The sequence below is a fragment of the Misgurnus anguillicaudatus genome, chromosome 14, assembly GCF_027580225.2.
Source record: "Misgurnus anguillicaudatus chromosome 14, ASM2758022v2, whole genome shotgun sequence".
Lineage (NCBI taxonomy): Eukaryota > Metazoa > Chordata > Actinopteri > Cypriniformes > Cobitidae > Misgurnus > Misgurnus anguillicaudatus.
Genome location: NC_073350.2, coordinates 22,739,644 through 22,765,172, shown reverse-complemented (window position 1 = coordinate 22,765,172; position 25,529 = coordinate 22,739,644). Strand labels below are relative to the sequence as shown.

Genomic DNA, 25,529 nt, shown 5'->3' with positions numbered 1-25,529 from the left:
CACACACACACACACACACCCGCACACCCACACACACACACACACACACACACATCCGCACACACACCCACACACACACACACACACACGCAACAGACGCAAAACGTAAGCTTGACATCATTTCTCCTCAGAGCTAATGCAACAGTGGTCTGTCGTCTGTTAGTCAGCGGTGTTGAGAGGAGTACAAGCTGGTAAGTAGCTAATGTTAGTACTGACTGTGCGTGAGCTAATATAAAACCTTTTTAACTTTATCAAGTCAAATGTAAAATCAAACGCTTGGAAAAGTTAGTCCGTGTAAAACGAGTTAACGGAGTTGCGCTGCACTCTCACAAGTTTCATGTTCTTCCTCTCGCTCGTGTATCGAAATGATAACCAGTTGCATGTTTCACTAACGTTACAAATCAATTAGTATTTCGCTATGAGATTTAGTTAGAGCCGAGCAAAATGACACGAACGTTTTCTTCTCGAGGATTAAACTCGGATGTTATGGAAACAGCTCAACCCCAAAAGTGTGATACAAGCTAGATTGCTTGTTAAACTCATACTGTTACATTATTCACGGGATTATTGTAGTTTGTACGTTGTGTGTGGGTTTTAAAAGTAAAACACATACTTTTAAGCACTTGCGAAACCATGGCTGTGACTCAAAATCTAACAAGCTTACCTAACTAAGTAGCATTTTGGGGTATCGTGTCCGGTTTCAGACGTTTATTGGCTGCTTGTTGCCTAAAATGTCGTCTTGGACCTAGGTAGGTCGTTCACTAGGTTTTGAGATAAAGCCGTCGAGTGACCAAATGCATCATGGGTTGATAATGTGGTTTTATATTGTCATCAGTTATAATTTATTCATAATTTGTCTTGAATAACTTTCGGTTTTGTGTGTGTGTGTGTGTGTGTGTGTGTGTGAGCGCTCGTGCATGTTTAGGGTAGTTAATGATAGTTTAGTCAAATTTGTGGTTGGTACGAGATATTTCCATCATCATTTCATTATTCAAAAATTCAAGTTGGTAGAGACAAAGATAATTAAAATATTTTTTTTATAAAATAAAATTATTTACAAAAATTCTTTTAACATGCTATAGATATTAGTTTTAGTTAGGGTGTTTGTTTTACTGTCAAACCATAGTTACATCAACACAAAAATGTTATACACTCGACAACATGGTTACTCTTTGTAAAAAGTTTTAATGTGCTTAAACTATAACAGTTTTAGTTGGTGTATGTTGCTGTCGAAACCTCGACGCAACCATAGTTATCAACGTAAAACATGCAGTATTTACACTGGCACACAATCGACAACATAGTTACTATTGGTTTTAACATGGTGTGGATGCTGAAGTTTTACAGTTTTAGTTTGTGTGTTTCTGTCGAAAGTAGTTATTAACACAAAGCATGCAAAGGCACACAAACAACAGCACGGTTACTCTTGGAAAAAAAGCTTAAATGTGCCATAGATAACTGTTAAGCATAAGATAACCATAGCATCAACACAAAATTGTCATAGTTACATTGGCACACAATTGACAACAAGATTAGTCTTGAAAAAAGTTGGTTTACGTGTGTTGCTCTTGAAACCGTAGTTATCAACACAACCACAGTTTCAACACAAAACAGGCAATAGTTACACTGGCACACATTCGACAACAGGGTTAGTTCTAGAAACATGTGGTAAGAAACTCAAAGGAACTTACAGTAGAAGACCTTTTCGTGACTTTAAAACGAAGCTGTCAAGAATCCCGTAAAAGTAATTTGTTTTTGTTTTTACCCGGGGCGCTTTTCTCGAATGAGTTATTAATCAGTGAATCAATATCGAATTGATTGCTAGAGTAATTCACACAGGGACTAGCTCAACAGTGTATGTAGTAATGCTTGTTGGTTTCCCCCGTATCTCTCCATATAACGTGAGATTTGTTAATAGGAAGGAAATGAGAGGCCCTGGTGTTTTGGATTATGAAAGATGTTCGGGCTATCAGAGAGATAGCGATAAGTATGCTATATTTTGGTGTGATGCTTGGGGGAAGGGGGACTGGAGTTTTTCACCCACTTTTGTCTAGAGAAGAACACCGCATGACTTCAACCATGAAGTTGACTTCACAGGAAACATGAAACCTTAAAGCCCCCCGCCATCAGCTGCTTACTTCACACTTCACTTGGAAATCTCACTGTAGTGTTAACATGACTTGACTCTTTAACATTCATTGAGTAAAACAAGCCCCTCACACCTCTGCCAGTTAAAAAGCTTTGGCTCGTGTCCATGTAAAGTCTTAGAATTGGGTTTCTCTTCAGATTTGGTTTCGGTTTTGCCTTCTTTATTAATCGACTTATTTTAGAAGTAAATATAAAATGTCAATATTTTTGTTTAATTTGTTTGGGTGTGTGTAGCTGTAGGTGTAGCTTAAAGGTTTTTTTAAGATGTGCCATCTACTGCAAATCATAAAACCAATTTGGGTGGGAAATGATGCTAAACTTTGATGTTAGGAGTGTTACCGCAAACCTCCAGGCGGATTGTTCCTGCCCTTATTTTCATATTAGTTGTTATCACGTTTATTTGTAACAGTCGACATATGTGGCAATAAGGCAACACTAACTACTATTGTTTATATTTTTTACAAACTTTTATTGACTTTATACATTTAATTTTATGTATATAGTTTTAATTCCTTTTCTCTAAGTTGAGGGGCACACTTCAAAGAAACTTAAATATGATTTTTCTTCAAAAAAATGTGCGTGTCCCAATCCTTATATGATATTTACAGTCTTGATACTATTTGCACACACTGTTTTTATACTTAAAGGTATTGCGGAGGATTTTCTATTTCCGGGTGGATCATCAAGACTATTGGTCCTCCTAGTTGTCAATCAAGAGTGTTGTGCAATTGCATTTTTTTTAAAAGTGGAGAAGGCGGTTCTTTTCTCAAATTCGAGAAAATCCTCCGCTATACCTTTAATATACAAAAAAATATGTTTTAGTACATCTAAATGTGCTATTTTGAGACACCATTTATTTCAATACACTAAAAATCATTGTAAGTATTACTGGTGCTGCCACCCAGACTCAAAATTATGTACCTATAGAGACAATTTTTTGATATTTTTTCGTGATACTGTCACGAATTTCCGCGGTTTTTCGTGATCGTATCACGAATTTCTGTTTATGTGTCATTGTCACGTATTGGTTATTCAACTGCTTTTTCCTATTTTCAAACAATTTTGGTTTAGGGTTAGATTTGGTGTTTGCAATAGGATGTCCCTTTGAGTATTGGTTTATACTATTATTTCTGATTTCTTTTTTTATATTTTCTAAATTTTAAAACATTGTTGCCTGGCGTTCGGGTTAGAGTTGGGTTTGGGTAAAGATGTCATTTTATGTAAATCTAACCCTAAACCGAAGCGAAAATGGTAAGAAAATAGGACAAAACAGTTGAGAAATCAATACAGATAATGACAGATAAACAGAAATTCGTGATAAGAAAAAATGCGGAAATTCGTGACAGTATCACGAAAAAGAATCAAGGAAATTATGTGACTATGGGTACGTTATTTCATGTGACTGGCCTGGGTATTTAGCATGCTTTTTAAACACCAATGAACTACAAATGTACTTAAGTATATTTTTAGTACATTTAAGCATGCTTTATTTTTGGCCTATGAAAGGGTTATATAAAGTTTTCCCAACTAAATCCAATTTCCTCAACTCTCACACAATAAGTTAAGGCAGAAAGTCCTGTGAAAAGGCACCCAATCTGCTGAGTAAAGTGCGCATTTAAATGAGCAATCAAATTTGGATAGTTTGGCAGGCATCTAGTTTCAGTAATTTGAGAGTTTTATTGGCTGTGGGCTGTAACATATTGCTATGCAAATGAATTAGTATTTATTTTTCATGGTAGATGAGTAACTACAAACAGCTGCTGTTACATATATAGCCTTGTAGTTTGTTTGGGTGGCAGAGATTTTATTTTAATTTGACCACGCAGAAAAATGCCACAAAAGGCTTCTTGAGTAGGTTGAATCACTATGTGAAGCAGGGACTTGGCAGGATATTGCAACGCTGACATTTTCTTGTTAGTTTGAACACTGACTCATGAGAATCACTGTTGTCTTTGGAAACGTCTTTCAACTATACAAGCCCAAATATTAATTTAACTTAAATACGACTACTAAAGTGACTTCTAGGGAACCGACTGCCGTATTTAGCGCACTACAGCTGTTCTAATTGCTCCGATTAGTATTCTGAATGAACTGCTTGTTTCTCAGCTTAAGTGCAAGAGAAGGTTTCATATTAAGATCGCCGTGGTGCCTCCCTCCATCAGCTCTGGCTTTGTTATTTAAAGTTCCTTGGGTTCATTTTTAGCACAGTTCACTTTGAATAATGAAAGTGGGGATTCGCTCATACTGTTGCCTTGCTGACTAGGTGGGTTTTGGCCGAGCTGGCCTGTTTGGTCTGTATTGAGACAGCTGTCTGGCAGGCAGAGACGGTTCTTCCAAATCAGCTGAACGTCAGCTGATGGCACATCCCCCACCCCATTACCAGCTTCTTCCTGCTCCGCTAGACACAGCTCCCTAACACAGACCAGAAAAGTCCAGGGCCTTAGCAACACTTCCTGTTCCTTACATATTGAATCGCAACTCTGCTGTGCTGTAAATTCGGCTGTGGGTTTTGTGGCTAGACACCATGCAGCTTTTTCCTAGTTGTGAGTGTTTTTTCCGAGGATGCTTGTTGAGGAAATCAAGCAGGCTGTTCGAGTGCCCTGCGTCACATTCAGAGCTCGAGATGGAGATTGTGTGAGTAGTAGCTGCATTTGACACTCATCAATCTAAAGACAGATTTACTGTAGGCTCGCATGCGGACGCATCAGCGCGATTGGTTGGACGCAGCGGCACTTTATTTATGAAGTTGTTTAGCGTTGAGAGAAATGTTCTTGCTGTATCGGTTGGAGGCAACTGTTGTGTATTCTTGCACTTTACAACTTTCTTTGAAATTCAGTGTGCTTTAAACTACCCAGTCTCTCAAAGTTTTGTGACATAGTCACGTATTTTTTTGATTCTTTTTTCGTGCTATTATCACGAATTTTCGCGTTTTTTCGTGATCGTATAACGAATTCTTGTTTTTGTGTGATTATCACGTATTGGTTACTCAACTGCTTTTTCCTATTTTTAAACCATTGACGCTTTGGTTTAGGGTTAGATGTGGTGTTTGCATTAGAATGTCACTTAATATATTGGTTTATACAATTTTTTCTGATTTTTTTTTTAATATGTCACCTGGCGTTAGGGTTAGAGTTGGGTTTGGTTAGGGATGTCATTTTTTGTACATCTAACCCTAAACCGAAGCGACAATGGTAAGAAAATAGGACAAAACAGTTGAGTAACCAATACGTGATAATCACACGAAAACAGGAATTCGTTATACGATCACGAAAAAACTATATAACGAAATTTCGTGAGACTGGGCTGGCTTTAAATTGTTTGGATATATTTTGATGAGCAAGCGTTATGCACAAGGTTCCTTCCTTTTTGTTAGATCCATTAAACAGAGACAGATTGACTCCTCAAGTTAATGATAGTTCAAGACGACTTAAAAACAAACATACAGGGCAGCCACTGTCCGATTCAGGAAATTATGACTCTTATGAGCTCATTCTTTGAAAATATAAACAGGCTTACAAGTTATTGGTTTTGATTTAGTGTGATGAATCTGTTACAAATGAACTCCCTTAATTAAAAAGAGGAATCATTGAATCACTTCCTGATCTTTCAGTCAAGCTGATTCAAAGCTTAAGGGTCATAAAACTAAAATCAATTCTTTAATGCGTTTTATTTGTAAATAATTATATAATAATTTTAATTAAAAAACATAACCTTGAAAATAAAGTATTAAAAAAAGATGCTGTGATATGTTGTGTTTTAAAATTTATATGTTTATGTTTTTCAGGAACAACAAGCTTTAGCAGAAGCAGGGATTCGGCTTTTAAACTAACATGGTATGAGAAACAAACAAGGACGCCTACAAACAGGAAGTGAAGCGGCCTGTTCACAGAGTCATTTCCTTTACCGCACAGAGTGCTGAGATCAAGACCTACTGTTGTTGCAGCCACCATTTTACTTTTTACTGCTTGTTACCTGTTGCTTTCGGTTAAAAAATGTACACATAGAGAACACGGATATAATGGATGATCCTGGTTTGCAGATCCTATCATTAGAGGCCATTTTACATTGTAAAGCAGTTCGTCATAGACCATAAAGCCACAATCCATTTGGCTGGAGCATCTGAGTCAGAAATCACCTCCTGTTGCTGCACTGTCTCCATCAAACCGTCTGCTTTCTTCTGGACAATTCAGCTTAACGTTGCCTTAACCAAGATGAGGAGAAACCTGTGCATATGTCTAGGTGTAGTTTTGTTGATGATAGCTGCTTACACCTTCCAATGGACTGGTGGTCAGTCTTTAATGATGCCCAGTACACAAATGAAGAACCAGACAGAGTCACAGCCTGCAAAGCGAGGTCGTTTCTGTAGCTGTGAAACTTGTATAGCGGACACAGGTGAATCAGAATGGTTTGACAAACACTACGACCGCCAACAGCAACCGTACTTCACCGGCAGTGAAATTGACATAGATCCGGTCTCGCTCAAGTGGTGGATGGTGAGTTTAAATGTTTAAAAACTTCATTGAGGACCCCTTTTGAAATGTTTTGATTGTTTTTAATTTAATACATAGAAAAAAATGAATGTCTTAATACTTAATACTTCTTAATACTTGTTTTCCAGTAGAAATATATAAAAAAAATCTTACGTTGAGAACCAGTATAACCCAAGAGGTTAAGTCTTGTTTTCTGAAAAGGTGCAGTGTGTAATTTTTAGAAGGATCTCTTGACAGAAATGCAAAGTAATATATAAAACTATATTATCAGGGGTGTATAAAGACCTTTCATAATGAACCGTTATGTGTTTATTACCTTAGAATGAGACGTTTTTATCTAAATACACGGGGATCCCCTTACATGGAAGCCGCCATTTTGTGCCGCTATGTTCATACAGAAGCCCTTAATGGACAAACTTTTTTACTTAGTTGTCTCCAACAATGACATGTTTGTCCGGTGGCAGCTACTGTAGCTTTTCTATGTGTTTCAAAAGCGATAGATGAGCAGTGGACTTAGCTGTTGGTTGCAGTTCGCAACCTCACCACTAGATGCCACTAAAATTTACACACTGCACCTTTAAAACAAAAAAGAAAAATAGACCTTAAGGGACAATATTATGCCCTTATATTATTCATTTCCAAGATGTAATTAAAGTATCAGGTGTGCCTAGAATGTATCTGTTAAGTTTTAGCTCAAAATACCCCACATATCATTTGTTATAGGACGGGAGCAAAAAGTGCTGTGTTTATGTTTTTACCTTTTAATGCAAATGAGCTACAGCTTTCGGTTAAAAACAAATTGGATTCCTGTAAATACAATCTGGGACTATAGTATCTTTAGCTGCATTAATGCTACAACGTGCTAACAAACACATTTAGAAAAGCTTTTGGGTAAAGTTAACCAGTCAGTCAGTGGCTGTGGGCGGGGGTTTTGTCAGTGTGACATCACATTTACAAGAGAACTAAAATAGATTCTAATGAAATTTGTGATTAATGAGATGGTGTAATGGGGATTTCACTGTAGGGTGGGTGTGTACTGCCAACACACATTTATGTTCACCTTGTGTAAGTGCATTTTGCATAATTTGAATACTTTGAATCATTTTACACAAATTTTCAAGATTTAATATTTTGGCTCATTTTGCTTGTCAAGAAAATGTTTATATGATAGTATCTAGGGATGCGCCGAAATGAAAATTCTTGGCCGAAACCGAAAAAGAGAAAACCAAGGCAGAAAACCGAAACACCGAAAGAAATTATTATGACAATGATTACCATTGCATTTATGGCTATCACTGTGTACTAACTTTACTAGGGGTGTGACGGATCACAAAACTCTTGGTTCGGATCACATTACAGTTTTTGAGGCACGGATCAGAATTTTTTTCGGATTAGCAAAAAAGGGGGTGGGGAAAATCTAATAACAAATAAAGAAATTGCAAACATTTATTAAAAAAACAAAGTTGCACATTAAGTAAGGTCTGAAATTAGCATTAGGTACAGAAATCGAATTAAATGAATCATAACACTGTATAAATTAAATATAATTATTATTTTGTAGAGGTAAAGAAGTGATTTTCTCTTTGTCTTTGGTTGTTTGATTAACATTAATGACACAGACTTAAGTAGGTTAATTAAGGTTACTGTCTCTTTAAGACCAAGTAAGCACAGACTGTAATCTATACATACACTTAAGACATAAACAAATGTTTTTATTAGAAAAAGAATACTGTGGAGATCATTTCGTTTGTATGTGCCCTGTCAATAACAGAGAGATTTTATGTTCGCTTGCGTTTTGAAACGTGTATCTCGCACTACTGAGTGCCCTTAAACGCGCACGCACACAGAGACCGAGGGCGAATCCCAAACAGCACAGCATAAACAGTCGCTCCACATAAAAACGTTATGTTGTTTTTCATTGCTTTATTCGCCAAATGTATGTTAATGGACTACAGTATGAGACACATTAGCACAACTCTCTCTAAAGTTTACACATCAAGAGTTCCGATCGATCACGTCTGACACATTCAACCACACGTGCCTCTGCTCACTTTAGCGCCTTTTTGCAGTTAAATACGTCCACACCGCAGATGTTGCTTCAGACAAGCACTTGCAGGTCGCGCTTTCTGTTTGCGTCATCACAACATTTCGGCCATATTGTTTCGGTGATAAAAGTCTTTCGGCCGAAAACCGAAAATGCTCTTTTTGGCCATTTTTGGACGAAAATTTTCGGTGGCTGAATATTCGGTGCATCCCTAATAGTATCCTACCATGACAATTTTCCAAAGGAAATCAGATATTTGTTTAAAGGGGACATATCATGAAAATCAGACTTTTCCATGTTTAAGTGCTATAATTGTGTCTCAAGTTATATCAACATAGAAAATGTAAAAAAAGAAAAACCCCTGTAACTTAGTTTTGGTAAACTATTCTCTGCAAGCATGTGAAAAATAGGTAATTTAAATTTGGCTCCCCTTGTGATGTCAGAAGGGGATAATACCGCCCCTTAAGACCAGCTCATTTGCATTTAAAAGGACACACCCAAAATTGGCAAATTTTTGCTCACACCTACAAAGTGGCATTTTTAACATGTTGTAATAAACTATCTATATGCTATTTTGAGCTAAAACTTTACATACATACTCTGGGTACAACAAAGATTTATTTGACATCTCAAAAAAGTCTTGTGAAATGTCCCCTTTAAGAAGTTAACATGGTTGGTGTCACAATTTTTTCATTTGGTTATTGACTTTAAAATAGAATAGTGCAAAATCAGTTCTTATTCATAATTTTAATTTTTTTTCTCAGGTGTATGAGGTTTTTGATAGCACATGAGTCGAATATATACAGTATGTAGACAGCCTTGTGCTTTCAGGCAGTTAGGGCAAGAAACAGCATGTTAAAACATAGAAAAGTGAAAAAATGTCAATGTTCAACGAAAACGCTCTCGGCAGTGTAAGCTACACAGGAAGCCGGTTAGATTTGTTTGTGATTTGTGAGTCTCATAATCTAATTTTGAGATTAAGAGCATCAAAGTTTGATTTTAATCATTTATTTCACTTTATTTTCAATATAGAAGATATCAAGGTTATATTTTCACAAAATGTTCATTATGTAGCATGATTTTATGTAAAAAAAAACAAAGTTGATTTTAGCTGGGTTTTCACATTTGGGCTCACATGTGTTTGGTTGGCACTTGTCAGTCTTCAGTGGATTTCTTAGGATCCACAGGCATGCTTTTGAAGTATCATCATAGCTGCAGATATCATTTCCTCTTTTGGCCCACACATACACACCAGGAAAAGACAACAGCTGGTGTTTTCATTCTAGGCCCTCTCAAGTTCACTTACTATCATCCCATCTGCCTGCTAAACATCATTAAACCCCTCAGTGGTGAATCCCCCCAAGATGCAGTCATTATCTGGTTTCCTTAAACAAAAAAAGTAATTCTCCCTCAGGAACAAGGGCACAAAAAGGCCAACAGCCTGAATGCAGCTTCCTTCAGCCCAGGCATGTGTTTCAGTGGGGTTTAATTTAGCCTAATTAAAGGCTTTCAGGCTTTCACAGGCAATGACACCGAGCATGCCCTCAGATAAGCCTGACATTGGTATGTATTATATTTCCATTCACATTGCACATAGAGCCATTGGGCAATATTGGATAATATTTTAAGGGCTTTGCATAACGTGCCACAGCATAGTTGTGCGATAGCATCAAACCAAATGTCTCAATTTCTTTTTTCAGGGCTTTCAGATGTTTACTTGTGAAAACGTGTCCTGTTTTAGTTTAAAATGTATTTTGTTTCGCAGTCTTTGCAGGCATCTACTGGGACATTCAAGGAAGTCATAGAGGACATGTATGAGATCATCTCCCCTCCATCCGAGGATGAAAAGCCTCGGCAAGACCAATGCCGGAGATGTGCAGTTGTTGGAAACTCAGGGAATCTATTAAACTCCAAACATGGAGCTTTGATAGACTCTCATTCAATTGTTATTCGGTGGGTTTACCATCAACACATGCATTTATGCTGGTGTATATAGGTGTTTGGTCTCTTAGGTTATCAATTAGTTTTGATAGTAACTCTTTACACTGAGCTCAGGGTTCCCACGGGTCCTTGAAAGTTTGTGAATCTGGGGGGAAAATATTTTTGAAAATATACATACAGGTCATTGAAAGTGCTTGAATCAATTTTTTTTTTGTGGAAAAAAATCCATATTATTCCCTGTGTAGTGTAGGATAATATCATAAAAATTCTAGACTTTTTAAACACACGTGCTAAATTGTTCGCTTTAAATGCTTATATCTTCTGTATGCGAATGTTGATTCATACCGAAATGCTTTTTTGCATAGTTGTGTTTCACATGAAAACGTCTCGGGTTATGTAACTGTTGTTCACTGAGAAGGGAACGAGGCGCTGCGTCTCCCTTGCCATATTTCCTGCGTCCCTGAAATTCAGTCTTTGGCAATATTTCAGATAGTGATATACTTCTTAGTTCCCGCGTCACACTGTCTTTGTCGTTAAGCCTCACCATTGGTTGAATTTGATATACACATTCAGACGCACTTACCCTTGGAGGCGTCCCCAAAGTGTCACCGTAGTGATGCAGCGCGAGTTCCCTCGAAAGGGAACTTTAACTATGTATCTTTAAAGGTAACACAATGTAACATTTAATCCTTGAATTTGAGGGTATTGGACCTGGAAAGTCCTTGAAAGGTCCTTGAATTTGAAGTTAACTAAGGTGTGGGAATGGAATAGGAGGAACTATTTTAACATGGAAATGCTTTAGATTTAGGTCAGTTTCCTGAATATCTATAAATATTTTTTACTTGTCATTTTTCCAAAAAACTAAAGTGTTGTCATTTCCCACAGAATGAATAAAGCTGTAACAAAGGGTTATGAAGAGGATGTTGGAAACCGGACCACTCATCATTTCATGTACCCGGAAAGTGCGATTGATCTTAATCCTGGTGTCCATCTCGTCCTTCTTCCTTTCAAACTGCGAGACATGCAATGGTTGTCCAGTGCGCTGTCCACGGGGAAAATCTCAGTGTACGTCTGCTGAAACTTTTCTAAACATTCATTATGTGATTGTTTTTTAAAGGGTTAAGTATTCTTATATATCTCAAACAGGACCTACATGCGAGTAAAGAACCTTGTACGAGCTGATAAGGACAAGGTTAGATTAAGTCTAAATAAAGCTTATCCATAAACAAACACATATGTTAAGCCTAACGGCTATTTTATGTGTATGCTCCAGGTATTAGTTGTAAATCCAGCCTTCTTTAAATATACACATGACAAGTGGACAGAGCATCATGGGAGATACCCGTCGACCGGGATAATGGCCATTATATTTGCTTTGCACATCTGTGATGAGGTATGTGGCTGGCTTTGTTTACATCCTTGTTAAATATTAAACAATTATTTAATGTATTACACAATTTCATGTAGACTCAGTAAAACATCCCAAACATGTGTGACATTGACTTTAGGTGGGTGATTCTCACGAAAACTTGGTTTTAAAAACGTCAAGCATGAAAATTTAAAAATTGCTTAAATTTACCCTTTTCCCACCAGACATTGAAAAACAAAGTCTGGACTAAATGGGAACATTAATTTAAAAACTTTTTACTTATCATTTAACACTTTTTGTAACATAATTTAAAAAATTAGTCCTAAAAAAATCTCATTACCGCAACAGTCAGAAAACATCAACACTGACATATTTTCAAAATGACATGACAAACCTGAAAGAACATAATTTGGAGATTCTGCACATGCATTTAAAATAAAAGTATTATGCTTCTATGAATTAAATGAACATTTAATAAGCATCTGTTGCGGTAATGATAATCAAAATGTCGTGTAAGCATTCTGACAAGACAATATTTCAAATTAACTGTAAAAAAATGATCTTACCTGGTAGCCATCTTGAAGTAACTGGTCCATGTGCTTGGTCACTCAAAATCAAACTTTATTAAAATTCTGTATGTGTACTTAAACTGTTCTCAAAAAGTGTTGCGGAGGATGAGAACATCAGGCATGGACACATCATTTTCCTAATTTTTCTTCATTATTATTATACATGAATATTATTTTTTCTGTCATCTAAAGTAGTCTAGCAAAACATCCATTTATTTTTTTTCTTAATATTTTTGTGTTAATTTGATTAAATTACAACATAACGCATGTTCAAACACAGCCTGACACATTGCGGTAATGAGAATTTCAGCAGAAAATGAGATAAAATTTACAATTATAAATTCTTATGTTGAAATCACACATTGTGCAAGGTAGAACACAGTATTGTGTTAATTCTGATGCTTTTTAATGTTACTATATTACACATTTTAAAGCTAAAATCATTAGTGCCGTGGTGTTTCAATGGTTTCGTGAGAATCACCCAGGTGCTTTTCTCTCGGTGTTTCTCAATTCCCTGCTCAGGCTGTTATTTTTCTGTTATAAAATATCAGTATGTTTGAAAAGGACCGGCTTGTACAATTTACACTCCAACCAGCACATGATGATATCATACATATTCACTGTATGTTTTTTTTAAAAAATGCCAATCATAACAATCAATCCCTCCAGCTGTCCGTGTTTGGATTTGGTGCAGACAACCTGGGAAACTGGCACCACTACTGGGAGAACAACAGAAATGCCGGTGCCTTCCGAAAGACTGGCGTCCACAACGCAGATTTCGAAAGAGGGATCATCCAAAAGCTCGTCGCGGAGCACAAAATCAAAATGTACTGATGTAATCGTGGCCTTTATTGACTAAGTAGTGCTCAAGCCATGTAAACGCAGAGCCGGGATTTACAGCAGCGGTATAGAAGCCAAAGAGATGCAGATCATCCACTATAATTGACCACTGTGAACCGCACTGAACCAAACCCACAAACGTGAAGCTGTATTCGTAAGACCAAATGAACTTCTGTTCTTGGACAGCATTTACTCAGAATGTGCCTGACCTTTTAACGGAGCAAAGCTGGATGTCGTCTTCCTCCCTAATCAGGAATTGAACACTGATGAAAACAAACAGTAAGCAAACTGACTTAATCTGAGCCAATTCAGATTTAATTCTTTCTGTTTGAAATCAAGTGACTTGCCTTACGCTGTGTTTACACTGTCATTGCACGAGATGAGATGACAAAACTGAATCGCTTTTATTATTTTTTTAATCAATGAAACCGTCTACACCTAAATGACCATGATGGATGTCATTTACACCACTTGCTTGCTGTGTAGGTGTGGTGTTACAAAATGCTAGCGTTAGCATTAAAGCCTTAAAATCAACTATTACATTGAGTATAAAATGAAAAGTTGCCACTCATTTGGATATCTGAAAGACTTTTTTTACTTTAACGTTATTCCCTAACTGACATTATAAATCATCTAACAGGATCCAATACACATGCTGGAGGATTTTATTTTTACTTTAAACTGATATTTAAGTATTACGTTTTTCCATTTTGGGGAATTGTGTTAGTGTATGTTAATGTATGTGTTTATTTTATACCTTAAGACCAAAGCCGTCCCTAAAGTGAGGCATCTGGTCTCTGTGGCCTTGTAATGACCCTCCGTCACTCATATAATAACAGACTTGCCTCTGATTTCACATCAGTGTCTTGTGATTTACGGTTCTGAATATAGCAGATGCTGCATTTTCATACATTTTGATTTGTCGTCTTGTTTCTCGTCATGTGATTTTAAATTACGATTGATCTTTGTATTTTTATAGTTGAAATGACTGGTGGTAAAGGTTTTGTGGTTTTTCCCTTTTATATCCAAGTTTGCATTATTGTAAACTTTTATAAGGACTGTGACAGGGCTAAAACTTGATCATGTTTGTTGCCAAGAGTTATGGTACACACGTTGGCCTGTGGTTGTTTTGTGATTTATGTTGAATGTATTGTGGCTTTGGATTCACTGCCATACGTCAATCAATTCATGGATTTTGCATTAAACCAGTGGGGGCCGGTGACTTCTTTTTTCGAGGGCGCTCAATGCAAAGTTCGTAACAACATGTATGTAGCCCGTCATGTGTGTGGTTCTTAATTTCAAAATATGTGTTATACGCATCCTGTGTGCATCACGTGTCTTGTCAAAATAAGTGCCTGCTGCAGATGCGTCTAAAGGGTTTATGATAAAAAAAGACGCTTTCACAGGCAATGACACCGTTTACTGTTAAGGGAGTGTCTTGCGTGTATTTTGTGAATGTGAGCGTCTCTTTTATCATAAACGGTTTTGACGCGTGTGCAGCAGGCAATTATTTTGACAAAACACGTGGTTCACATGACACAACAAACATATTTTAAAAATACAGGCAGCACACATGACACCCCGAACACATATTTTGAATTTGCGCCCCTTGGATGAGCAGTCACGAGCCACCACTGCATCAAAGTCAATGATAGTAACATAGAAAACACAACTAAAATATTACAATTGAAAAGATCAGTACTTTTTTGTTTAAAGAAATCTTACTGGGCAAGTAAATAATAAAATATACAATTTTAGCTGTCGGGTACGATTTCACGGGTAATGTCAGTCTGCTTATTACTCACATAAAGAAATTAACTCAATGCAATTTTATGTTTCAAATATAAATACGATAGAGATGCCTAAGTAGTAGCTTTAAAGGATTAGTCCATTTTCTTAAAAAAATCCAGATAATTTACTCACCACCATGTCATCCAAACTGTTGGTGTCTTTCTTTGTTCAGTCGAGGAGAGGTTGTGTTGTTTGAGGAAAACATTCCAGGATTTTTTTTCATTTTAATGGACCCCAACATTTAACAGTTTTAATGTGGTTTAAATTGCATTTAGGACTCTAAACGATCTCAAGGTAGGCGTGGGGGTCTTATCTAGCGAAATGATTGTCATTGTTGGCAGGAAGAAAAAAAACGCACTTTTAATCCACAACTTCTCGTCTTCCCCTGTTCGTGTGACGCGCCAGCGCGACCTCACGTATTGTGTAATGACGTCAAAAGGTCACGTGTTACATATATTAAACGCACATTTGGGAACCATTTTAAACAATAAACTGACACAAAGACATGAATTAGTATCATTGGACATACAACAACGTCGGAACGGTCCTCTTTCTCCTCACTTGTAAACATTGGGGCGTAGTTTCGATACATCATCCGTGACCTCTTGACGTGATGATGTTTTACGTGTGGTCGCGCTGGCGCGTCACAGGGCCGAAGGAACACCATAGGTTGTGTTTAAAAGTTCATATTTTTTATTTTTCTTGTCAAGAATGACATTGTTTCGCTGGATGGGACCCTTGTGCCTCGTTTGGTATCATTTAGAGTCCTTTGAAACTGTGTTGAAACTGCAATTTTAATGTGATGTATTGGGGTCCATTGAAGTCCATTAAAATGAGAAAAATCCTGTAATGTTTTCCTCAAGGTACATGGTTTCTTCTCGACTGAACGGGGAGGGACATCGGCATTTTGGATGACATGGTGGTGGGTAAATTTTCTGGATTTTTTTTAAGAAAATGGATTAATCCTTTAAGAACGATTACTTCTGAGTAAATATCAAATCAATGAAACACAAAGTGTTTAATTCTCTATTTGGTAAACATAAACAAAGCATAAACAATTTTAAAATTGTATTTTCACAGTTTAGGGTACCCATTATGACATTATTAAAAATAAAAATATATGTTGAATAAATAAAAAGCAGAAAAAACATAAGCCTATGATTTTATATTGGCATACACAAAACATAAATATCCCACAAGACCCCTTTTCCATTCAAGTTCGTTATCAACAACAACAAAAAAACATTATTTCAACTTGTTTAAATACATTTAAGTATATATACTGTTTAAGTTCCTCTAATGTAAGTAAAAAAATAAGTGGCCACCTAAAACTATTGGAGATTTTATTGAGGACGAGTCTAAGATCCAGTATCTGAGGAGTATATGTTTTGTTTACATACTTTTCACATAAAAACAACACGTAACATGTTCCCTGGCTGTGCCATGATTGAAGAAATGTTGAAAAAAACGAGAATAGAGCAGTTCTCTATTCTCAAAGCACTTTAGTGAAGTTATAAACAATACAGCTGAAAGTGATGATTAATGGCCAAATTGCATGGTGTGTGCACATCTATGTTCATGATTTGTGTTTTGTGATTAATCTGTGGTCTGTGTCTTCAATAAACCACTTACATAACCATTTAACCAGTCTGTTTCTGCGTGTGAAATACGACCTAGATTCTAGAATCCGACCATATTACATCCATAATTCATTCAGTCGCGGACACTAATTTACCCTGTTGCGGATGATTTATCACTTAAAAGCCGTTCTAATTGACTCTATTACTTAACAGCAGCTTAAACTTGGTGTGAAGCTTTAATATGTCATTTCAAAAAAATGACACACATTTGAAATCCAAATACAACTTTGTGGATGTGCCACAAATGATTATTCACATTTCAGTTTAACTAAACACAGCTGACATGCGCCTCTCCAAACACATCTTGTGTATTTAAAGAATAAAGGATGAGAAATACATCACTACGGGAGGTTTCGGTTTAGCCTGACTGTCTCTTTGTTACCCTCAGTGGATGGCACAGGGTATGATTTCCATGTGCAAGAGGCCTGGTCAACCGCAAACTATGAAGTTGTGTGCACAGAACAACTTGTCCCACGGCGCTCCAGAAGGGTCTGTGTACGTTGCTTTGTTCTGCTGATTGTTCGTTACCAAGATGAGTTTTGTGGGTAGAAGCCCCCTTTATCAGGGTGCTTTGGCAGTAGAGTCGACCATGCTATGATATCAGCTCCTTTGGCAGGTTTTATTCGGAGAGCAAAGAGACGAACGACGCTGGAAATAGGCCTGATTTGTCAGGCTGTCTCTCGATGTAGCCATGCTGAAAGGGAGTTAATACAGGTTCTGGTTAAAGTCAAGGAAGGAGCACATATACAATTTAATTAAATGAATGAGCGGCACATTGCAATATGTAATATGTTATGAGGGGGTTGCATGCTTTCTGAACAAATGAAAGTAGGAAGCAAAAGGTGCAGATGCATGAAAAATGTGCATCAGACGGTTTCATCTAGAGATTTACAATGCATACATTTTATGTGCTGCTAACACAATGCTGTACCATTGAGTTAAGAGGCTATTTTTTACAGTACAAGCGTGTCTGCATGATATGAGATAAGCCTGAGATGTATGGACACAAAATAAAAACCTTTACCCAGAACGCTTTGCTCTAATCGTTTCCATCTGAGATTTCAAAATACATCTGCAGTCACAGTATGGTTCTGTCAAAGGCTAACAAGAACCTCGACGCTCCCTCATCAAAACCATCTTGAACCATAACAAGGCATCCAAAGCATTTATGCCAGCGTGCTTCAAAAGGAACTTGAAACTTAAAAGGACTGACGACAAGGAAAGTGGCCAAATTTTTTTCTGTATTTACTGGCAGTGGAAGAAGTCACATATGCAGGCGTTTGCAAAATTTATGATTCACTTCTTTCTGATTGGTTGTTTTTTGTGATCTAAACTACATTTTTATACATAGCTCTACTGGTTCCATGTCTTTTATATCACTCAAATCGATACATAAGTACGTCTTTATGTAAGCATCCTTTATGTAAAAATTTTGTTTTGATGACTGGTTGACAGAAAGTATTAAAGGGATAGTTCACCCAAAAATAATGTCATTAATGACTCCACCTCATGTTGTTCCAAACACGTTCGACCTCCATCTTCAAAAAACAGTTAAGATGTTTTATATTTAGTCCGAGAGCTTGTTGACCCCTCATCGAAAATCCACGCACGGTACACTGATCATGTCCAGAAAGGCAACAAAAACATCATCAAAGTAGTCCATGTGACATCAGTGGGTCAGTTAGAATGTGTTGAAGCATCAAAAATACATTTTGGTCCAAAAATAACAAAAATTACGACTTTATTCAGCATCGTCTTCTCTTCCGCGTATGTTGTGTAGCTCATGCGCGAGACTAAAGTCACGTGACTGCAGAAATGCATCTGACGTGTTATCCTCAGACATGTTTGTGAAGTTTTTTTTCTTTCAAACTTACAAGGGTCAACAAGCTCTCGAACTAAATCTAAACATCTTCAACTGTGTTCCAAAGATGGAGGTCTTACGAGTTTGGAATGACATGAGGGTGAGTCATTAATGACATTATTTTCATTTTTGGGTGAACTATCCCTTTAACTGATAATAATGAAAAATGCTTGAATATGAGTAATGTATGAGGAGTGGTGTTTTTGAATTGTCATATACTCACCCACCAATCAGCATCTTCCTCTCCCAGTACAACCAGTACATCACCTTCCATAAAGCTGAGTTCATCATGGTGATCAGCCACACAATCATACATGGCTTTCACCCGCCTCAGCTTGGGTTTTGTCTGAATGCCATATAGGGGAGAAACAAAAAAACAACCATGTTGCTTTTAGTTCATATCTGATCAAAAACCACAAGTATGAAGAACATGTCAAGAAACGCCTTCAACAAGCTGTGACTTTTTTGACATGGGTGGATTTGGGTGGAAAATTTCATTTCTGCAAATTCTACTGAGAAAAGCACTTCACACCAGCATGACTTTATTAAAGGTGCTAAAGAATGCATTGAAGTAATATGTTAAATTGATAGCTACATAGAAGGTATGTGGCTTTATTAATTGCAAAAATGATCCAAAAATGTTTTATATGCCCATTTACAACATTTAATGTTTGGGGCATACATCTCAACTATAAAGTCACAGTCAGTGTTATGTTAAGATTGGCCTGTTTTCCAGCTGTCTCTTGAACATACGTGTGAATCCCGTCAAAAACGGGAGGTTTGATGGGTATTTTAGCATTCTTTCCTGCCATCTTCCCCTTTAAATCATTTCCCAAATTCCTCCAATATTTTTGTCTATCTATAAAAAATCCACTGGCCATATTTTGATGTTTGCTACATTCACCTCCAGTAAATCAGGCGGCAGTATATCTGTTACATATCATTTAAATGACACCCACCAATGAAATAACAAGAAAAAAAACAGCGTGCAAAGCTACAACCGACACGTACCTTTAGCGCGCACATCCGCCCGCCAACGTAGTAAGCGTACACAAACTCACACATTTGGATGTGCTGGCTATTTTTGTAACTTTGCGTGTAGGTAAACTTTGCTGTTTGTGCTTTAATACTTCACTCAGAAGTTGTTAAGTAATGTTACGTCTGCGACCTATGTGTATAACAAGTCACTTGCAGATGCAAGAGAGCCACACAAACAATGATACAAAGTATACACTGCAAAAAATGACTTTCTTGGTGTTTTTGTCTTGTTTTCAGTACAATATCTAAAAAAAGTCGTAGCCTCTTATGGAATGGCTGAAATTCCACAAGGGGGCGTATTTGTTCCTCAGACGTTGCACAATAAACGTGACATCCGAATATATTCATTATAAATCGTGAATGAAAAGTGAGATTCGAAGGAATGTCCATTAGTGAACTAATTGTATACAGTATTTATATCGTAATTCGGTCAGAAACTTCAAGATTGTGAGATGAACAAATCGTTTTGGATTAAAAGGCTTGGATATTCCATTTCCTTGGACTTTTGGGGATTTATGAACAATTTGTTTTGGACAATTTCACAGAACCGGATAAAGGGAAGATTTTGAAGGTAAGTAAATATCCTAAATCGGCGCCGCCCGGTTCAGGTAACTAACAACTAAATAACAGTTTTATGACTGCTAAAAATCATATTATGCTTTGTGTGTGCACTAAATGGATAATTTATAAATAATTTTTATAAATATTCCCATCTTACATAATGCTCATGATGAGTGGACTAGAGTATCATAACATACCAGATTTTTCCTAGGCATTGGGTGAGGAATAGCATAGGTTGCGGAAGAGGAGCTTCCGTTAGTCTCTAAACGAGGGGAGGTTGGAGAGAGGGCTGGGGTATGGCGCCCAACGCTGCTTACAGACTGTGGGCTTTGGTACAGGAAGTGTGACGAACTGCTCTCCCCATCTGCATAAAAGCCTGCATGGTGAGAGACATTAAGGGCGATAATGAGTAAAACTCATTAACCAAAAACAAAAAAGCGAAGTTAACCAAAGAAAAAGCACTTACCTCGTTCTGGGAGCTCAGATAAGGAATTGAGAGTGGACGTGGTGTATTTTGGAGAACCTGAGCTGAAACAAAAAGTGCTATGATTGTTAACAATACACGGAAATACAATACACTAACTGTTATGGTAAATATTATTGTTCTGTATTGCAAACAACAGAGTGAACTTATTCCCTTAAACATGTACCACACATATAAATCTGATTGAGAAGAATCAAAATATGGTTAAATATGGTTGCGTACAGCACTAAATTATGTTCATTAAATTACAACACTAAATATGGTGGTTGTACCCATTAGAAAAAAATGCAGATGAGATCTCTTTAATATCTCAGTTATTATGTATTTAATATCTAAGTAATTCATTTTTTCCCCAAACAACCAACAAAAAAAGTTATATGAATCCAGCAAAAGCCCAAGAACTTACACACATTTCTGGAAAGGTGATTCTGGACCACCAAAACTTCTGGAACTTGTCGGAAATGCATAATCTGTGCATATAAAATAAGAGAAAATAAAACATAAACTTTTCGTAAACCAGATTTCTTGTGACTGGAGGATACACATTTTTTTAAAGCATTTTCTAAAGGCTGCACCCACAAAGAGCAAGACTTAATGTCCATCATCACACAGAATGCGTTTTTAACAGGTAAAAACATGATCTCCGGGTCTGGCAGTACCATTTTAGCATAGCTTAGCATAATCCATTGAATCTAATAGAGGGTATGCATTGACGTCACTTTTCTACGTGACCACGCGAGAGCTCGCCCGGTTGAGTGGCAAAACGTGCAACAAAATAGCTGGTTTTCATAGCGGCTGCTGCGAAAATGCCAGTAAAACTGACTATTATTAGCTTAAATTGAATTTAGTTGGACTTGATAGCAGAGGTGGACAATACTTAGTTACATTACTTACATTTTCCAAGCATCTGTGCTTTAGGATGTTTGTATTGGGAAAAATTTTACTTCACTACATTCTAAAGCATACAATCATACTGTGTATTTTTTAATATTGCATATTAAAATTTAATTAATACCTAATTACATTAAAATTGTGTACTTTTACTTGAGTAAAAGAATGTTAATGTACTTAAATATAAATGTAAAACGAACACATGTATTTATGAAATGTAATAGAATAAAAATTATGATAATATGCTTCGGAATGTATGTTTTGCAAAAAAAACACGGATAAAATACAAATTCGGATTATTAATATGTTATGGATGCATTTTATTTATTCTACAATAAAACTGTGCATTATAGGTCCTTTAAATTATGTTTTTTTTTTTTTAAAAAGATTCTTTCATTTTTATACATCAACGTAGAATCGTTTACATCAGCATCACATTGCATCATAAAAACTCTCGAAAACGTGCAAATGTAGATAATTCTAGATTACTCTTTGGAGCATCGGGATAACTAGACGAGAGCTTATTTATGTGAAAACCGATATTCCTTAATTTTGTGGCATATTGTAATTAGCCCATGTGCATTCTAACTATTTTTCAATTTTTCAATTATAATTGGAAGTGATCCAATTAAAATCCCTATGCCCTATATTCCCTTTCTTGATGAGAGCTCTTGACTGTGTACTGAGTTGCGCAAGTCTCATTGTGTGGCAGCTAAAAATACACTTGGAGAATAGAGCAATAAAAACAACGCCACTGGAGCGAGAATTTAAGTGGCATCCTGTTCCCGAAGAGCCCTTCTTAGGGGGAGCAAAAATGTAGTGTGGAATTCATCCGTGCTTTCCAAGTTTTTGATATTAGGGGCTGATTGAAATTTATTTTTATTAATATGATTGGATTTTTTACTAGTATTCCACTGTATTAAAAATATTTGTTTAACATCTGCATGCATTTACTTTTGTGTACTGACATTTTATATATTCTGTGCATGACTGCATTTTCATCTAATGCCACATCCACAATATATTTCCATTTAATGGAAATAATATTACCAAACACGATATGGTTTTAAAGTATGTCTTCAATAGGTGTTAAAGGTGGGGTGCATGATTTTTTTGAAAAACACTTTGGAAAACACACTTGTAGCCAATCAGCAGTAAGGTGCGTGTCTACTAACCGACATCTTTGCCTGGGTTGCGTATGTGTGGGTCTATCAAAAAAGGTCCAGATACTTTTGGGGTAGGGGCATGTTTGTTTAGGTGATTTCAAACGTCAACATTGGCTTTCAAAGATCATGCACCCCGCCTTTAAGAACTGGAGATAAACAAGGGGTGAATGTTTTTTTACAGTGGATTAGGGCTGTAACGATTAATCGTGCAAATGCGCATTTTCTCAATGAATGAATTTTAATGAATTACGGTGAAATCCCGAAACACCCGAACGCCAGGGGGCGCTCTCATGCAGAAACTTCCCTTTGTGCCACAGAAGAAGTAGCATTACAAACGCTATTCCAGGAAATGTCTACAGGAATATTTATATCGCTGTTCTTCAAAGATATTTTCATGATAATAAAGAATATTTTGAATTATTTTTATTTAACAAGTGTTGCTTTTTTAAATGCACGTTATAAACAACTCCGACTCATAATGATTTTAGGTTGATAAGGACGTCCTACTGACCAACTGCCGTAGTACACGCACAAGCTGTGCATAAAACAAAGAATCGCAGCCTTGCGATTCAGAATCAATTTCAGACGATTTTTAATGCGACACGCGATTTAATCGTTACAGCCCTACAGTGAATAGGAAAGCGTATTGTAGCCTGCTCCCGCATCACAGTATGTAAAAGTTTTTATGCAGATGTCATCTATCAGTTAATGTTACCATCTTGGCCACAATATATTCTGAAGAACTTGAAAAGGCGCTAAAATGCAGACTAAAAGACGGTGCGCTGCCGCTTGTCGCCGGGCCTGCTTTTTTTCAACTTCAGGTACTCCTGCAAAAAATTGTAAGGCGCAGCAGGCTGCAAAAACAAATCAAACATCCTTTGACAAGTGATACTTCTTACATACATGCTGATCCTTGTCGTGTAGAGTGTGGGCTGTGGGGCATCTGAGGGGAGGGCTCAGAATACGTGCGCTTGTGTCGGATGATAAGGGGGGGAGGAGGGGTTCGTTTCTTACAGCTGATGCTGACTTCATGGGACGACCAGTCGTCTGGTGAGCTCATAGGAGGGGGAGGAGGAGGAGGGACGTTTGGAGCTGGAAAGAACACGAGGGGTGTAAACCAAATGGCGTTGAGAAGAGATGAGGAGGGGAGAGAGAAGATGTTGCTCACCTTTGACTCTGGGTGGAAGCGGTGGTGCGGGCGATGAAGGGGGTGGAGGAGGTGGACTGTCCAAGCTTCGGGTTTGAGTATTAGGAGTAGCGTACACCTCCCTCCGACTGCCTTCTCGTACCAGCGCCAGCCTCCGTCCAACATTAAACAGCCCCCCTCCGGCACCCTGAGAGGCAGAGCTGCTGTGATACAGGCTGAACGGCCGTCCCATGCGTTCCTTCTTTACCGGACCCTGAGAACAAATACAAAAATCATATTCCTACACTAGAGTTCACTGAGAATGAATTGCATGTGCTGATATGTGTTTTATTGCGCACGCCTTCTGCAGTGCTAAACAACACCACACATTTTCAATGCTTCTCCATTTGATTATCATTTCAATGTTGACATGTGGTCTTAAAACAAATCTGATTACTTGCCAAAGTGGTTGGCAGAAGTGATATCACAGTGCAGACAGTTAAACTGGTTTGCGAATAATTAGTCAATAACATTTAGGTTTTGCTTATTGCACAATTGTAAAGCAAGGATTTAGTAACTTCCCCTCCATGACTCGTGACTAAAGGGGGTCGCACACAGGACACGCAGCTCAGTGCCGCGCAGCACCGTGCCGTTCTAAAAAACTCGAACACATTGGTTTCTATGAGTATACACACACCGGTGCCGACAGGTGGCGCCTGTGCGCGCCGTCCAGCTACGACTGAGGAAGTTGCTCAAATCCCTGTCGCTCTACAGAGCGGCACTCACATAGTTTGTAACATTAAATAACATCATATTTGTCCCAAATCAATAACGATTAACAATAGCCCCTTTCACACATACAGTCTTTACTGGTAATTTACTGGTAAATTGCAGTTAACAGATCATGTGTGAACAGAACCTTTCCGGTAAATCAGTGCTCCCAATTTACCAGTAAGACAGGTTGTAAGATTACCAGTAATATACCGGTAAGCGCTATGTGTGAACGAAAATTATAGGATTACCGGCATTTAGAACGGACGACGTCAGACCGCTTCGGGCCAATCATAGCGTTTTAATACAGATGACGCGTTTACCCCCGCACTGTTTACGGACGTTTCCACACACATGCTGCTTGAAAGTTGAGCACACCTGAAGTTTACGTCCACATTTCTTCACCAAAATGGTTAAAACAGCTTACCGCCGAATTGCCGACGTCCTTAGCACGCCCTCTGTGAAGCCTAAAGTGCAAACTGTTGTTAAAAACGCATTTTCCATTTGACGTCGTCTCATTCAATGTTGTTTGGTCATGAGCAACTTCGTGACTGTTTACCACAGACGTGAAAACCGCAAAATACGGACCGTGGATATGAACGACGTGGATTGTTTACAAATACAACACTGAGCCAGCGGCATGCTACAGGTACTTCCGCTTTCTCAACGAATTTACCGGTATTTTGATACTGATGTGTGAATGATGTCTTACTGGTAAAATAACGGAATGCCACTGCGTGTGTGAACAGCACATTTTTGTATTTACTGGTAAATTCATTCTGGTAAATTCATGGTAATT

At 37.5% G+C, this 25,529-nt stretch overlaps 2 protein-coding genes across 4 annotated transcripts in view; one reads left to right on the top strand and one right to left on the bottom strand.

The window, feature by feature from the left end:
* Nucleotides 1-52: 52 nt before the first annotated feature.
* st3gal8 (ST3 beta-galactoside alpha-2,3-sialyltransferase 8) lies at nt 53-16,080 on the top strand. Of its 2 annotated transcripts, none has more exons than XM_055184257.2 (7): nt 53-191; nt 5,933-6,641; nt 10,448-10,635; nt 11,509-11,688; nt 11,770-11,815; nt 11,897-12,016; nt 13,231-16,080. In XM_055184257.2, the coding sequence occupies exons 2-7, from the start codon at nt 6,360-6,362 to the stop codon at nt 13,393-13,395; spliced, it is 981 nt and encodes a 326-aa protein (XP_055040232.2). In that variant the 5' UTR covers nt 53-191; nt 5,933-6,359; the 3' UTR covers nt 13,396-16,080. The 2 variants fall into 2 exon arrangements, with proteins under 2 accessions (XP_055040232.2, XP_055040233.2); XM_055184258.2 differs by lacking the exon at nt 53-191 and adding an exon at nt 4,584-4,782.
* A 111-nt stretch (nt 16,081-16,191) lies between these two features.
* The window catches only part of unm_sa1614 (un-named sa1614), a 46,501-nt gene continuing 37,163 nt past the window's right edge, over nt 16,192-25,529 (bottom strand). For both annotated transcript variants that reach the window (XM_055184252.2, XM_055184253.2), the window contains 7 exons: nt 24,002-24,233; nt 23,737-23,925; nt 21,183-21,246; nt 20,759-20,820; nt 20,490-20,668; nt 18,917-19,039; nt 16,192-17,526 (listed from right to left, as the gene is read on the bottom strand). In XM_055184252.2, the coding sequence (XP_055040227.2) occupies nt 17,452-17,526; nt 18,917-19,039; nt 20,490-20,668; nt 20,759-20,820; nt 21,183-21,246; nt 23,737-23,925; nt 24,002-24,233 (924 nt within the window). In that variant the 3' untranslated portion in view covers nt 16,192-17,451. The remainder of the gene's footprint in view (nt 17,527-18,916; nt 19,040-20,489; nt 20,669-20,758; nt 20,821-21,182; nt 21,247-23,736; nt 23,926-24,001; nt 24,234-25,529) is intronic.

What these genes read in the sequence shown, in the direction of transcription:
- st3gal8 (XM_055184257.2), top strand. Translation starts at nt 6,360, where the DNA reads ATGAGGAGAAACCTGTGCATATGTCTAGGTGTAGTTTTGTTGATGATA. An exon ending in TCTCGCTCAAGTGGTGGATG is followed by an intron (nt 6,642 to 10,447) that starts GTGAGTTTAAAT and finishes TTTGTTTCGCAG; the next exon opens with TCTTTGCAGGCATCTACTGG. An exon ending in TACGAGCTGATAAGGACAAG is followed by an intron (nt 11,816 to 11,896) that starts GTTAGATTAAGT and finishes TGTATGCTCCAG; the next exon opens with GTATTAGTTGTAAATCCAGC.